Source organism: Sinocyclocheilus rhinocerous, unplaced genomic scaffold (assembly GCF_001515625.1).
Source record: "Sinocyclocheilus rhinocerous isolate Xijiao unplaced genomic scaffold, SAMN03320098_v1.1 scaffold300, whole genome shotgun sequence".
In the NCBI taxonomy this organism is placed as follows: Eukaryota; Metazoa; Chordata; class Actinopteri; order Cypriniformes; family Cyprinidae; genus Sinocyclocheilus; species Sinocyclocheilus rhinocerous.
Window position 1 is genome coordinate 460,185 of NW_015654065.1, and position 16,567 is coordinate 476,751.

At 39.7% G+C, this 16,567-nt stretch overlaps 2 protein-coding genes across 2 annotated transcripts; both read left to right on the top strand.

Moving 5' to 3' along the window:
• Nucleotides 1–75: 75 nt before the first annotated feature.
• On the top strand, nucleotides 76–5,685 carry LOC107716818 (glial fibrillary acidic protein). The gene is made up of 11 exons (XM_016523399.1): nucleotides 76–295; nucleotides 836–990; nucleotides 1,348–1,497; nucleotides 1,794–1,913; nucleotides 2,005–2,100; nucleotides 3,347–3,481; nucleotides 3,928–4,038; nucleotides 4,188–4,298; nucleotides 4,431–4,555; nucleotides 4,954–5,331; nucleotides 5,552–5,685. The coding sequence occupies exons 1-11, from the start codon at nucleotides 76–78 to the stop codon at nucleotides 5,637–5,639; spliced, it is 1,689 nt and encodes a 562-aa protein (XP_016378885.1). The 3' UTR covers nucleotides 5,640–5,685.
• A 5,459-nt stretch (nucleotides 5,686–11,144) lies between these two features.
• prdm13 (PR domain containing 13) lies at nucleotides 11,145–16,251 on the top strand. Its single transcript, XM_016523400.1, has 4 exons — nucleotides 11,145–11,589; nucleotides 12,862–12,993; nucleotides 13,074–13,194; nucleotides 14,531–16,251. Exons 1-4 carry the CDS (start codon nucleotides 11,449–11,451, stop codon nucleotides 15,970–15,972), a joined length of 1,836 nt encoding a protein of 611 aa, XP_016378886.1. The 5' UTR covers nucleotides 11,145–11,448; the 3' UTR covers nucleotides 15,973–16,251.
• The last annotated feature ends 316 nt before the right edge of the window (nucleotides 16,252–16,567 follow it).

The window sequence follows — 16,567 nt, forward strand, 5'->3', positions numbered from 1 at the left end:
GTCTGGATTTGCGAGCAGAACTTGTGAGAGGAAGATCAACACAGCAAGGCCTTAAAGTTTAGCCACTGACCCATGATGAGTCGCAGCCCAGAAAGGATCTCATCCTATCGCCGCCATTTCGAGGACACCAGCACCTCCTCTTACCAGGTGAGGGTCAGCAGCCCTTCTCCCGTCAGACGGGATGTCAGGAGGTGCCGTTCAGCCAGCTACACCCGTAAAGCCAGCACTGTCAGCAGGAGCATGGCAGTGGGCCGGAGGACCATCTCATCCTCACGCAGTCAGAAAAATAAATATGTATTTTAATACAAATATGTGTTAATATGTGCAATAAAAAAATATATTTTTATTTTGTTGTGTGTAAAAAATACAACAACAAAAAAAACAATACAAAAATCCTGTAATATAAAATTAATGATACCGTAAACAATCTAAATATATAATCCAAAATGTATATGTAAAAGATATAAATTATATGTAAATAAATTATCCCTATCTGTCTATCTATCTATCTATCTATCTAAATATTTGCCTAGTAATTAGAGAGATTTTTCGACTGCCAAATATAATTAGTCCTATTCTGTTGTTTGGTGGCAAATAATTTCTTTGTTAGAACATGTTAGAACACAGTTTCTTTTTAATTGTATTTACTGATCCGATACAAATCACACACGGCCTTCTAGGAAACTCAAGCACTCTCCATAACTGTGTGACCTAATAAAAACCAAAGTGACAAACAAATGCATCTTTCCCATGTCAGCAACACGTTACCTTGCATTCACTTCACATCTCATTTTACCTTTGGAATTCACGTTATGATAAATCTGAATTAATTGCAGTGTCGGAATGGGAGCCATCTGTCTTAGCGGAGGGGGTCCAGGGGTCTATCTCGACCAGGCTTCTGCAGAAAACCGTGAATTCCTGAACACACGAACCAGTGAGAGACAAGAGATGATTGTGCTCAACGATCGACTGGCAGCATACATCGAGAAGGCAAGTGCCCTCACACAAAATTAGTATGCCCTTGTGCATATTTAAAACACTGAATGCATCACAATGGTGCCATACATTTTGAATAACATAGCCTATAATGAATGTAACTGATTACAAAAAAAAGCAATATAATTTAACAGTGCTCTTAATGGTCTGGGAAAAAAAGCCTCATTTTTAGAGCCATCTTTGACAGGATTTGTCTGATTTGGCCACGCTTGAATGCGTCGCGGGCACTGGCAGTGTGGAAATGCCGCTGCTGGCTCGCGAGATAAAGCGCATTATTCGCACTTCTGTGGGCACACAGACAGAGCACATAACACGCGTACTGTGTTGCCTTATTCTCCTGTCGCAACAAAGGTTCGTTCGCTGGAGCAGCAAAACAAATTGCTGGAGATGGAAATCGAGGCCCTAAAGAATCGATTCTTGAAGCCCACCGGCCTCCGCCTGCTGTACGAGGAACAACTCCAGGAGCTGAAGAGGCTGGCGGACCACATGAGAGTACAGCGGGTAGCTATAGTCATTCGAATTGATCTTTTGACAAATCTTAAGCATCAAAAAACATTTTAAAGGTCTACAATAAATGTACACCTGGTAAATTAACATGCAGCCATGTTTAACGTATATTCGTAAATGAATTAGCCTAGATGAAATAAATTATTTATAAATATTTACACTAGGCTATTTTTTGAGTAGAGTAATGTTGTCTTAGAGAGGGAAGGAACAGGTGATGATTCGCATTGAGGGGAAAATAGTATCAGACTTAGACATAGTCTATATGATAATACCTATAATTACTTTTAAAGGACCTTGCTATCGCTGCAAAGGATGCTATGGCGGGTCAGCTGGAGATGATGAAGGTGAAATACGAGGAGGCCTTGGAGATGAGGAAGAAAGCCGAGCTTGATATTGAAGCCTTCCGTCCGGTATGATTACCATAAAATTGTCTTATAACATTTAGTTTTATAAGCAAAAAAAAAAGTGGTAGAATGAGGTGAACATCTTTTATCACCTCAGGATGTGGACGCCGCCACCGCCGCGCGCATTGCTTTGGAGAAGCAGCTAGAAAACCTAGAGGTGGAACTAGAATTCTTTCGAAGAGTACACAAAGAGGTAATTAAAACGCGAAAGTTATATTGCCCTTGATAAATAAAAAGCTAAATGATTAAATTTTTGTCAGCAGGAGCATGGCAGTGGGCCGGAGGACCATCTCATCCTCACGCAGTCAGTCCTTCATGACTGGGTAAGCATTGCCCATCTTTTTTTTTCTTCTCAAAGTAATTAATTGTTTCCGGCATTTAGGAGATGTTCAAAGTAAGCTTTTAATAAAAGAGAAAAATGAGAACATTACAATATATATATATATATATACTGTATATATATATATATGCGTCGCGGGCACTGGCAGTGTGGAAATGCCGCTGCTGGCTCGCGAGATAAAGCGCATTATTCGCACTTCTGTGGGCACACAGACAGAGCACATAACACGCGTACTGTGTTGCCTTATTCTCCTGTCGCAACAAAGGTTCGTTCGCTGGAGCAGCAAAACAAATTGCTGGAGATGGAAATCGAGGCCCTAAAGAATCGATTCTTGAAGCCCACCGGCCTCCGCCTGCTGTACGAGGAACAACTCCAGGAGCTGAAGAGGCTGGCGGACCACATGAGAGTACAGCGGGTAGCTATAGTCATTCGAATTGATCTTTTGACAAATCTTAAGCATCAAAAAACATTTTAAAGGTCTACAATAAATGTACACCTGGTAAATTAACATGCAGCCATGTTTAACGTATATTCGTAAATGAATTAGCCTAGATGAAATAAATTATTTATAAATATTTACACTAGGCTATTTTTTGAGTAGAGTAATGTTGTCTTAGAGAGGGAAGGAACAGGTGATGATTCGCATTGAGGGGAAAATAGTATCAGACTTAGACATAGTCTATATGATAATACCTATAATTACTTTTAAAGGACCTTGCTATCGCTGCAAAGGATGCTATGGCGGGTCAGCTGGAGATGATGAAGGTGAAATACGAGGAGGCCTTGGAGATGAGGAAGAAAGCCGAGCTTGATATTGAAGCCTTCCGTCCGGTATGATTACCATAAAATTGTCTTATAACATTTAGTTTTATAAGCAAAAAAAAAAGTGGTAGAATGAGGTGAACATCTTTTATCACCTCAGGATGTGGACGCCGCCACCGCCGCGCGCATTGCTTTGGAGAAGCAGCTAGAAAACCTAGAGGTGGAACTAGAATTCTTTCGAAGAGTACACAAAGAGGTAATTAAAACGCGAAAGTTATATTGCCCTTGATAAATAAAAAGCTAAATGATTAAATTTTTCGAAACCGCACATTTTCAGGAAATCGAAGAGCTTATGAAACAGATATATGCGGCCCACGCCTCAGCAGCAGACGCCTACAGCCTCCCAGACCTCTCAAGCGCCATCAAGCAGATCCAACACCAGTATGACGACATTGCCGCGAAGAATTTACAGGTGAGGATTTTTGCTAAAGGGGGAGCATTGTACACATGATCTGTATTGGAAAATGTTGTTGTTGTTATTATTATTATTACAGTTTTGTTTGGAGCTTTTGAGTTTAAATGTTTCTGTATAAATAATTAAAATATTTCAGTTAAAAAATGTTGCTAATTGTTTTCCATTTTAAACGTTTAAAATGAAAGGGGTGGTATGGGTTTATTTTATTATTTAGATTTTTTGTGGAATTAAGTTTGTTTGAAAAAAACCCCCCAACACTCTTTGTACTTGACCTTGATTCACACAGTCCTATAAACTATTATTTTAAGCATGAAAATGGGAAAGAAAAAACAAAAACCAAACAAAACAACTAAATAAAAAAACAAAAAATATTGAGTTAAATGTTTAAACAAAATGTTACAACATTCCCTGGACTTCATATTAACAAAACTGTTTTTCTGCAGGAAATGGACTCTTGGTACAAAACCAAATTTAATGATCTCAACAACAAAACGTCAAAACATGTGGACAAGATGCGAAGCGTGCGAGAGGAAATTGGAACTGCGAAGAAGGACGTAAGTATTAATGATCACTCTTGACACATGCTTAAATTGGGCCATAATATGATTCCTATAACAATAGTAAAATAACAATATTCAAAATGATTACAGTATAACATTTATTCTTTGTTTCCTCTTGTTTGAAATATTCTGCTTGTTTTTAGATTCAAAATAAGGAGCGTGATCTGGACTCTTTGAAAACCAAAAATGAGGCTTTGGAAGCGCAGATCCGTGAGACTCAAGAAAAGTACAGAAAAGAACTGGAGGAACTCCAGGTGAGAAACCGAGTCACATATAACCATGCCTTGGCCTACATACAAAGTAAAATCAAAGAAAGAAATCTGAGCATAAGCATGAATATAAATATGACCTTAGCATATCTTAAGACTTCTGATTTTTTTTGTCAGGCAAGAATTGAAGCCTTGCAGCTTGAGCTGAAGTCCTCCAAACAAAGGACGGCACTGCTCCTGCGTGAATACCAAGATCTGCTCAATGTGAAGATGGCCCTGGAGATTGAAATTACCACATACAGGTAGATTTTAGATACTTGAAAAACTCTTTAAATCCAAACAAATACCACCTACTCCAAAACCACTTGTAGCTTTCAGGTTAATTTAATGACAAGTCACATCTATTTCAGAAACCTATGGAAACCTATATTTTGTAACTTTGATTGTTATTTATTTATTTTTGTGCTATTTTTCCGTATACCTTCAAGATATAATCAATGTGATCTTTTTACTTGACTGACCCTTTAATATTGCATGTATCAGAGATATTTATCTCTTATCCTTCTATTTATTTATATTTGCCTGTACCATTCTGTTGTTGTTCTATTTGGACCACGTTTGCTGATCAAGTGTATGCTGTATAAGAAAACGAAATTTCTTCTCATTTCTTCAATCCTTCCTTCTAAATTTTTGTTCACAGGAAGCTCATTGAGGGTGAAGACTCTCGTATTGCTTCTGTGATGCAGAGCATGCAGACCATGTCCTTCATGAGTGGCAGCATGAGTGTTCACAGTGCTGGAGCCGCAGCTGTTGCAGGAGTTGCTGATAGAGTGGCCGGAGGTCCTGGTGTTGGTCCAGCCACAGGTCTTGGAGGAGGTCTAGACAGTGGGCTTGCCAGAGGTCTTGGAGGAGGGATCGGCAGTGGTTCTTCCAAAGGTCTTGGGGGTGGTAATGGCGGAGGCATTGGAGGAGGTCTTGTTAATGGCATCACCGGTGGAGTTGGCGGCCCAGGCGCCACTGTAGACTACACTCAAGAGCAGGCTGTGGAGATGACGGAGAGGAAGACTGTGCTTATCAGGTAGAATTAAAATCAAGCTTTCTGTCAGAGCCGTGACTTAGTGGTTTGCATGTGTTCGTTCTGCGGTGTTTGTGCAGGAACTTCAGTTCTGATCTTATGTCAAATTCCAATCCCATTCCCATATCTCTCTTTACATATTGTTTCTTTATGAAATAAAAAGTGTTCAGTTTTAGAGTTTCATTCCAGGCTACTTAGATTCTGCATTGCTTTTTTCCCACAGAACCGTTAAAACTGAGGACGACACACTGGAGAGCAACACACATGAGAAATCATATTCCATCTCTGGAGCTGCTGATGAAGAAGAGTAGTGGTGTTTTCTGCTCACCAATCATGCCTTCAGATGTGCGTGCCTTACAAACCAAAGATCAGCTTGCGTCTTGCATTGCTTGTCCACAATAAAGCTCTGAGCATCACATCGTTTTGCAGGTTTTGTTTCTCCATTGTTTGTGCACACAATCAACAGGTGTAGACGCAGGGCACATTATGACTGTGTTGGAGACAGATGATGAGGAAGGAACAGACAGGAAAACAACTTAGGATAAAGGTAGGGAGTGTGATGTGTCTCTCCAGGCTCAGTGTATCACCTCGATTCTTTGGCCAAAGGGGAATCCCATGCAAGCCGTCATAAGAACGGTACTGCCACAACATGAAGTCACACTCACTGTATGACCCCATTCTATCCAAATCTGCCCTCCTCCTCTGCATCTGATCCATCCTGATCGGTCCGCACTGGAACATGCCAAACACTCAAACTGTCTGGAAGTGTGAGGGAGATGTGCACTGGAGTACTTAAGCATAAAACTACAGAAGCCAGACACTGTGGGTAAAAGGAGCATGTAGCTGACACAAAACAGCCACAGATATATAAAGCATGGCATGTGGCACACTAACAATTTAATATGTTAATATAACTCGCTGTTCATTTATCCTATTTAATATATGAAAGGATCTATACGAATCCATCACAGACTTTAAATGACAGAGCATGAGTCTGACCTTGAGCACTGACAAACTACACTTCATACCTGTGAGTCGACAGTCTACAGCAAATAAAATATTACTGATCACACAGAACAAGCACTAAAACATGCAGAATGGTTGCCAGAACTAATCAATCGAGAAAAGGATGTCTAAATATTGAAGGAAGCTTACAGTATGTGACAAAAGAAAGAATGACTCAAAGGCCTCCTCCTCACATTGTCATATGGTATGTGTGAATTTTAGGGCAAGTATGATTAGCAACAATAAAGTTGAGTGTAAGGTATTTGCTTTCTCCATATTTAGGATTTTATTCATATAATTGTATGCCTATAAAACACACTACACTATGATTTATTATTTAGACATTATGCATTATATTGTTCAGCACAAATAATTAATTAGCCTTGCTGACTTTCTGTTTATTAAGATAAGTGGTAATTTTATTTTATTTTATGACATTATTTGGCAGATCTGGGAGAATCATTGGCCTGATTACACTAATAATTTAATCTAAAGCAAAAGGGATTATGCCGAGTTAAAAGAAGTCAAAACTGCTATTCAGTCATTTAGTCCTTATTAGGATATTTCGTCAGCAGTTCATTTCATATTCAAAACTGAAACAAAAATAACAAAAATAATTTGTTTAATAATAACAATGACCTATTAATTTATAAATTATATTATTATTATTATTATTATTATTATTATCTCAGGCCAGTTCGCTGGAACTTTTTTTAATTGACAGCACTGGGACGATTCAGGGTCTTGAACATATCGGGTTAATCAATAGCCCCTCATTACTATTTTATCCACGGTCATCATTTCCACAAGCTCATCCCACCCGAAACGGAGGCGCAATTAACGGCCAGTACTTGCCTTGCATTGTTTCTCTGCAGAAATGCACTGAACATTATGAAAACCCCAGAAATGTCAATCCTGGCCATTAATGAGGGGCTACAGACAGTCGCAGTGACTGTAGCTGATTCATATCATTAGCATGCCTTTTGCCAGTCATGTAATGCGCATCCGAGCTATAGGCGTTGTAAAGTTGGTGATATGCATTATGGCATGATAAAAATGAACTGCCTCATGCATTGCCTGCATGCGTGCATTATCAATATAATTAGCTGGCGTTTACGTGAGTGGCCATATGACCTTTGAAAGACGGGAGCTATCCAGGGTCCTGCCAGGCCCACATACACATTTAAAGTTGCTGAAAAAGGATTTAAATGTTGCCGTTACAAATTATAAGAATCAACGGCAAATGCAATGTTTTTTATTTTATTTTATTTTTTTATTAGCCATATTTAAAATATCTCCATATTAAATGTAAAAGAAAAAAACTCAAGTGTGCCAAAAAAAAAGTGTAATGTCTCATTCAAAATGAATAAAAATGGATTTTCTATGTTAAATAAATCCCTAGGCCTCATTTACAGGTTTCAATGTGACATTTTTCAACTCATAAAGACAAAATTTTTATCAAGTAACAATTTTCCTTACAAATTACATTCAAAACTACATATTTAGCTTGCCTGAAGAATATTGTGTCTGAACAGTTACTTTTCGGGTTCATCATAAAATATTATGCAGACACACAAATTATTCAAAATATTTTCAATTCACGACTGAATTGAAAGAATGCCGTCAGTGGAATAAATAATGATCCATCTGTATATACCATCACACGAAACTCCCTCAGCTTTTTTTCCCAGCGTCCACTTAAATGATCTGAGGATCAAAACAGGGCAAAATTTGGTGCTCTCGAAAACCTGAGAAATTCTGTCAGTTTTTGCATATGGTTTTAGTGCCTTAATCCCAATTAGGCCCGGCTGACACACAGAGCTATTCATAGCAAACCTCCTCTGAATACATTTGCCTAAAAATGAACTTCACAAATAGAGCTCGCGGTAAAGGCGTTCGACAGCAGAGAGAATCGGATAGACTGAATGTTCATTCTTACGCGCTCGAGTGAAAAAGGGTATGAATTTATAAGGTACACCGAAACATTTCAATTCAGACAAGTTTACACCCCATTATGCGAGGCCTTTCAACTGGGACAAGAGAGTTAAAGTTGGGGAAATTCGGTTCAAAAGGCAGAGCTAACTTTGTTCAGGCTTTGAATACTGAAAGGAAGCAGCCCCCTTCCTTTGGAGAGCATTTAGAAATGGGAGCACGCATGAACAGAGTCGAATCAGTAGCCACTTATCTCGCCACTTTCTAATGCGACTTTGAATATTAGTCTGGGTTAAAATCCCAATCATGTCATCTGGTGGGACTCCCATACAAGCATAATTACTACTCAATCGCGTCACTAATGTCCCACCCGCATCCCCTATCTGCGACGCAACTAATCCGGCCTTTCTGAGGCTTGCACTTTCCCGCAACGAGAGCGAGTGGGTTAAGCGCATTAGGCATGTAAGATTAATATTTGTAACCAAACATATTTATATACATTTAAAATACATTAATTAATTTATTAATAAATAATCATAATTTTTTCCAAGCTTTAATTTTTGAAGCACAACACATCATGCCATGCGACTTGTTGAAATTGACGCACAACTCAAGTAAAAATAAGTGATTTGTACAAAACAAGTTGTTGTCCTTATTTGCAATGGGAGTAGCCTACATAAAAGGAAAACAACGAAAAAAGAAAGTAAGAGCCCATAAAGGGAATTTGTATGGATGAGCGTTTATGGTTGGCGTAAAAAAAATAGAGAGCTCGGGCATTGTGCATAGTTGAGATAGAGTTGTGAACCCTTGGCACCCAAGCCCAGTTTGGACGCATGAATGCAACCCCTGGTGAGACACTGCAGTTCTTCACGCAGTCTCTGTTACCCTACATTCATGCTTCATTATTTGGCAACCTGTTAAATCAAATCCAACATTTAGCTCGAATTGTAACGCTGAGACCCTGAGAAAATGCTGTCAAGCACCTGATCAACACTTTCTCCGAATCTCACAATCCGACGCGTAAAAAATGTCCTAGAATGCTCTGTTCGGGTCCACAATGTTGTTCCGAAATAAAGCTGCTGCCGTGTAATTAATGTGCCGTTTAAAAGACAGCGGACAATGCGAGCGTTCAAGCTATTTGATTTCATTTAATTTTCCATCCCATTTGCTCTGAACACTGCTTTAGCTCCCAAAAACCGTGCTCCAATGAGCGCTTTGGGATGACTTTCACCCTTTGCTTCTCCCGGTGAGGAGGACAGAAAAGAAAAACGTCCCCGTTTCCGCCTTTGTGCACAATTTATTAGTTGGAAAACTTCGACTTTAAAGACACAAGACGAGAATGAGAATGGGCCCGGCTGGTGTGAGAGCTGTAGAGGCCGGACCCGCTGTTGCAGAGCGGATGGGAACCAGTCACAAATGGCAACATTAATAAATAACCCACCACACAGCCGGCCTTTGCATGCGCCTATTCAAAAATTGTTCGCGTGTCGTTCACGCTCTTTGACTCATTAAGGAGCCCAAAGAGAACGCTCCCAGAAAGGAGCAGTGGGGTACCTTTTCCTGAAGAAAGAAATCCCACCTCTGCTTCTCCAATTACAGCGGAGTGTCATCGTAGAGTCGCCAGGCCAGAGGTTAGCAGGACATGTTCATGGCTTGAATTTATCGCCCACAAATTCTTGTTTCTTTCCCTGGGCCTCTGTTCAGTCATTGAGGGCCACGATCAAAGAGGTCAAACGAAGTTTTAAAACCAGTGGTAACAATACCACTAAAGTCACTTCAAATGACACCCAAGGATCCTGAGTGAATGTAGAGGACTCCTCTTGCCATAAGTCTGAATGAAAAAAACAAACAAAAAAACAAAAAACACGTATTTAAAAGAAAATTCGAAATGTTCAAGTGTATTAATTAGTGCAGGCTAAATGATTACTTTACCGGAATGTTTAACAATAAAATAAATAAAAGTATTATTGCTTTCTCCTTGAGGATATTCAATACAAGTGAAGACACCGAAAGCTGCTAGATGAAATATTGGCAAGCAGCAACTCTTGTCTTGTACAAGATTTCGTGTTTTGTCCTGCATCCTTTGATAAAAAATTTCTTTTTTCACACTTTCCATTAATTCTGGAGCCCCCTCAGGGCGCTTCGTCAAAACTGAATGCGAACATCCTGATACGTGACCTGTTGTCAAAAAGTGTGAAATGATAAGGTGGTGGTTATTTTGAAAGCGGCTCTTATTTTTTTGGCTGGTTCTCCCGTTGAGTACCTGCCCGGTCCCAGCACGGCACACGCCGGGATTCAATAGAAGTTAACAAGTCTCCCAAACATTCCTGCTCCTTTTGTTGAAACGGCAACAGACAATGCAGCCAGGGAGAGAATAAAGAGCTTTGAAGTACATAAAACCTAAAAGGATGCAGCCAAGTAGATTTAAAGTAGTCACTGATTTCCAAAAACTGGTTTGTATAGGAACAATGAAAGGGGAGAGAATTTATGGAGAAATTATACAGTGGATTTGTCACTTAAAATATCGGAACTGTCTGGCGGACAAAGCCACATGCTGAGGATTAATGGTTGCGCCAGACCTTTGATTCTGCACTCTCTTTTCTCTGCCCTTGACAAATTGGATTTTAGAAATTGTACCCTGAGAGAAATGTGAAATATTTTCCTTTTCCATTGCAAATGGATAAAGCATTCGTGACATTTTAAACAAGACGTGCGAAATATATATAAAAAATAGGCTAGATCATGAATGCAAATATACCTTTACGTTTATAATTTTTCTGCAGCTTTTTTATTTAAACTACTGAATGACAACTACATACAAGTATTAAACTATACAATAATAACCGTTAATAATAAATTTTGGGGATGGGAAGGTCGCTGGGGCCTATTGTCTCTTGACCATTTGGAGCGGTTCATTATGCGTGAGGGTGAGGGAAAGTCTCCATGTGACCATTTCGGAGTGTTCTACAGCTGCTAAAAGAGCGCAACTCTCTCATAGCGCGCTGCTCGCCCTTGCGCCGAGGGGTACCTGACTGCGCCATAAGAAAAGCCGGATCACACATGCCACCGCGTCACTTGGCGGGCGGATATTAGTCTGTCCTCATCTCAGACTTTCCGCTCATCTCAATCAGTGCCTGCCTGGTCTTCCTGGTTCGGATAGCGCAGCCCCACACAGAGCCAGCCATGCAAGCGACTCGGACACCCACTATCAGTGTGTTCGCCGACTGCAGCATCCCAGCCGGGCTTCGGATAGGACCGGTCCCGGGCATCTTCAAACTGGGGAAGTATGTTTCGGACCGCAAGGAACTTGGAGTGAAAAAGAAGGTGAGTTAGTTAGGTTTTTGTCTTTTTTTTTTGACCAAAGTGTTCAACTTTTTATTATCGCTTTTCTATACAATAATAACCGTTAATAATAACTATTATGATGTCTTTTTAGATTAAAGTAATATTATTATTAACATATTATTATTATTATTATTATATTAATAACAATATCATTGCTTTTATTTAAAAACAAACATGCAGCTAAAAAAAAAAGTTAAGAACATTACTCGACAACTTTACTCGATGCTGACCTGTCACTCTTCATAAAGCATCCTCGTATTAATTGGTTTGTGCTGTCAGTTTGGAAATAATTGAGTTATATTAGCAGGACAACATGTCATTCTATGCCTTTCACTTAACCGCGTTAATAGGGTGACCTGAGTTTCTGCGCGAGATTTCATGCCCTCTCCCCCTTTAAATTTCAAAGGCTTGAGGGCTGCTTATTCCCATGTACCATTTCATTTTTGTAAAAAGATAACAGTAAACTAGACAATAACCAATCAGTAAATAAAATACTGCTTACATTTAACACTGCTAAATATTAGCAAAAATCCTAATTCTATTAAATACAAGCGAAGTCAAATGTATTAAAATATATATTACATTATTTAAAATGATAGAAAATATTTTAATTATTTTATTCTACAAGTCTATTAATATGTGGAATATTCGTAAATCAAAGGGGCGAAAAAGGCGTCACATGTAAATGGCATTTACTTTCCTAAATAAGTTGTAAATAGACTGGAGCTCTTTACGCTGTCTGCTTCTGTGATTGATGCGCGTAAATGCAACGCCGCGGGCCATGGGCGATCATCAGGTGCAATCTCTGTGTCAAATGTCACGCTTTAATCTTTAATTTGCTTGAACAGAGTAGAAATGCTTTGACACTCTTCAAATTCGTTTCTCATATCAACTCAATTATGTGGCCTGTTCCTTGAAAATTATCGCCATTGTCTAATAGACCGAATAAAACGATATTAACGCTCTTTTGTTTGAAATACCTTGGGGTGATATAATTAATAATGTCTGAGAAAAAAAAGAAAAAATACAACAAAAGAAAATCTGAAATGAGTAGCATTTCAAATATATATAAAATACATTTAAACATCTTTAGATAAATATTCTAAAATACTATTACAAAATATTTCCAACAGATTTAAAGGAGGCAAACATCGTAATAATTTTATATTTCAATTTCACTTTGACTGTTTTAGCTAAGCTAAGTAAGCAACATTAAAACACGTTATTAATGTTCAAAATCTGTATTTGCAGATTCGTTTGGTGAGGGGAGAATTCGTGGATGAGTCTGGCAGTGCAGTTCCAGATTGGATCGGTTTAATACGCGCAGCCAGGAACAGTCAAGAACAGAACCTCGAAGCAGTCTCGGATTTACCTGGAGGACAGGTGAGTTAAGCAAAAAAGAATGAACTTGATCCTATTAAAATAAACAGACAATTTCTAATAATTTTACTTCTTTTCAAAAGATATTCTACCGTGTGGTGAGAGAAATACAGGCTGGAGAAGAACTGAGTGTTTGGTATTCCAACGCACTGGCGCAATGGTTTGACATTCCTACGACTGCAACTCCAACACATGACGAAAAAGGTGAGACTTGCATCATAATTTCGTTTATTTAAAAATTTACATTTTTATAGGGAGTAGAAAATACACTTCCCTTTTTAATATAGCTACAACATACAAGTTGTATGTAGTAATTTACATTATGAAATTGTTTTGAAATTAAAAAATGTGCGTTTTTATTTTTATTTTTTCTACAGTGTCATTCTGGCAATTTTTGGTGTCATTAAATAAAGCGCAGAGGAATTCCTAAATATAATATTTTATGAAATAATAGTAAGCACGTTTTGATGAGCAACAAACGGATTTAAGTAACGCCGCCACCAGCAGAATCAAGGCAAATCCCATTCAAATCCGATTTAATAGGCTTATCTGAGAATGCTGTCAGATTATCCGTGTTTAGCTAGTAAATCGAAAGGTCTGTTGTCTGGGGCAGAAACTCTTATTGATTGGTTGAGAATTATTGAGCTGAGTACACACATACTGCAAGCTACTGTATTTGCTATAATAATATATGTATGATTATACTCAGCGCTACGGCTGCATTATCTCTCCTAATTCGTTTCATTCACTAATAAAGTCCTGGATGTCCTCTCATGGGCTGATGCGCGTTGTAGTTTAGCGAGGGGAAGAGGTTAACAAATGTCATCTAGTCATTAATATTCATGTATTCAAAAGCAAATAAATTCAAAAAGGTGCTCTACGGTAAATTAGCTGGCTGCGTAAGGTATTGTTGGCTAGTGAATGCAAACTTTTATGTGGGATGTATATTGCCCTGATTTGCGACGCTGTACTGCGAGCGATGCTCTACGGCCAATACGCGGTGCGCTCCTTGACATACGCTTCCTATTCTCCAGCGCCAACAGATGGGCCAGCCTCATTGTCTTACGCGACTAGCGATTTCAAGCAACAGCTGCCGTCAATTCCACGGGAAAGCACACAGAGAAAGTCGCTATTCAATGTATTGGTTTGTAAGCGCCAGATTGGGCCGGGGCTTGCTCTTATGATGGTGACAATAAACAACGGAGTTTTGCAGATTACAAAATCTTTACATTTATATCATTGACCCCAGACTGCCCAACTGGTGTCATGCCAACGTGACCAAGGCGAGGTGATTAAAAAGTCACGACTGCAGGCTTTAAAATGAAAGGTTATCAGATTCCGCAAAGAACCATTTCTGATCAATAATTATTTTATACGCGTTCTTGAGTTGCCTGTGTGCATTAAAAACATCTTTATTATGACGCATTACTAGATTTTTTATTTTTGTTGATCTCAAAAAGGCTCTTCAATGTAATCTAATTGTAAAACACTTTCCTGCACAAAGCAACGCCATTTAAATGCTTCTCAATCTTTTTTTCAGGCGAGGAGCGCTATATTTGCTGGTACTGCTGGAGAATATTCAAATACCCGAACACCCTGAAAGCTCACGTGCATTTCCACTGTGCGTTAAGCAACTGCAGAAGTTTGGTGAACAACGAGCAAGCTAGAGGCACAGACAACTTTAACAGATCTCCGAAATCAGGGGACATCCCAAATACGTCCTCCTCTCCACGGAACGGCCACAGCACCTTTAAGCCAGACGCGGTGAAACGGGTCGTGTCCACCTCACCGTTCGCCAATAAAGCGGGACTATCGAAAAAACCGAGCGCAGAGGAGCAGGACAGAGCCCTTGACATGAGCGTGACCTCCGCCAGAAACCCCGGACACATCCTGGGCCTCGGCGGGACATCTTCTGTGCTCAACAGCATGGGTTTCCACCCAGGCGTGCGCTCTGCTTTCAAACCAATGGGACTTTCGAAGATCTCCCTGGCTGAGGTCACGAGAGACGAGCCTAATGGGAAACCAAACAGTATCGGGTTTAGCAAATTACTGGGGAACATTAAGTCACCTCTACCTAACCTTCACCCCTCAAAATGCTCGCACCCCATGGACAGCACACCTCCCGTGATTCCCTGCGCAAACAGCATCCGTGGCTTTCCTCTGCTGCCACATTTTGAGGAGACCTCTGCTTTCAAGCAAGTTGACAGCCGCATGCACCCTGCCCTGTCCCCCCCGCGTTACTCCCAGCTACCGGCCGGGTTTCACTTCGAGAGGTTCTCCTTGCCACAGTTTGATGGGGGGAAATCCTACAATGGGGACTGCAATATACCCCTCATGCCATTCACGGTTTACAATGGAGAGCTCCTTTATAGCTCCCCATACTACCCTCTTAAATTTCACTTCGGCAACCTGCTTAAATACCCAGACTACTTTGGCGCACCAGCTCTGAATCCAGATCTAAACACGATTACGAACATCGACAGGGAGATAGCGATGCACACGCAACAGCTGTCTGAAATCGCCGTAGAGAAGAACCGTTCACGACTGGAGTCTCTGCCCGCATCTAACCCCAACTCGGGCAAGCCAAAAAAGGGACATTTGTGTCTATACTGTGGCAAATTGTACTCTCGAAAATACGGGTTGAAGATTCACATGAGGACTCATACAGGCTACAAACCACTCAAATGTAAAGTGTGTTTTAGGCCCTTTGGCGATCCCAGCAATCTCAACAAACACATCAGACTGCACGCGGAGGGAAATACGCCCTACAGGTGCGAGTTCTGCGGGAAGGTGCTCGTGCGCAGGCGAGATTTGGAGAGGCACGTCAAATCGAGGCATCCAGGTCAAAGCATCAAAAAATCCGACGACAAAATCGAAGGCATCTTCGAGGATGGCGAACAAAAAAGCGACAACGACAGCGACGTCGACGTTTGCTTCACAGATGACCAGAGCGACCAGGAATCGAGTAAACACAATGATTAATGGACCAATTTCTGGACATGTTGAAATGGACTTAAATGCTTTTAAGTAGCTAAATTATGCATGTACATAAATTAGTTTTGAATTGTTTGTTTATTTTATAAAATTATTGTGAAACGAAAACCGGAAATGCTCCCCTAGTAAATTAAATAATTTTGTGAAGGAGGCACTCAAGTTAATCTAATAACATGCTTATTGGTATTGAGGACATCTCGGCACCCCCAGTGTGGAGCTGCACTTTATAAAGACGGGTTAATGCCATAAAACATGAGTTTGCGTTTTTTTTTTTTTTTTTTTAATTGTCTGACCGTTTAAATTACCTGTCAGATCCGCACTTTTATTACCAAAAGCATTTAACACATTCTGTAAAAAATGATCTTTGCAGAACAACGGGCACCTACCAATAAAAATAAAGTGGTGTTTAAAAGAAATACTGGTGTGTCTATTTACTCGTAAGCATTTGTAAAAAAAAAAAAAAAAAAAAAAAAAAAAAAAATTTATTATTTCAAAGGGTTACTAATGACACATAATTTGGATATTTTCATGTCTGGGGAAAATTTGGGATTAAACGGGTTAAAATGCGTTTTAAACAAAGTTA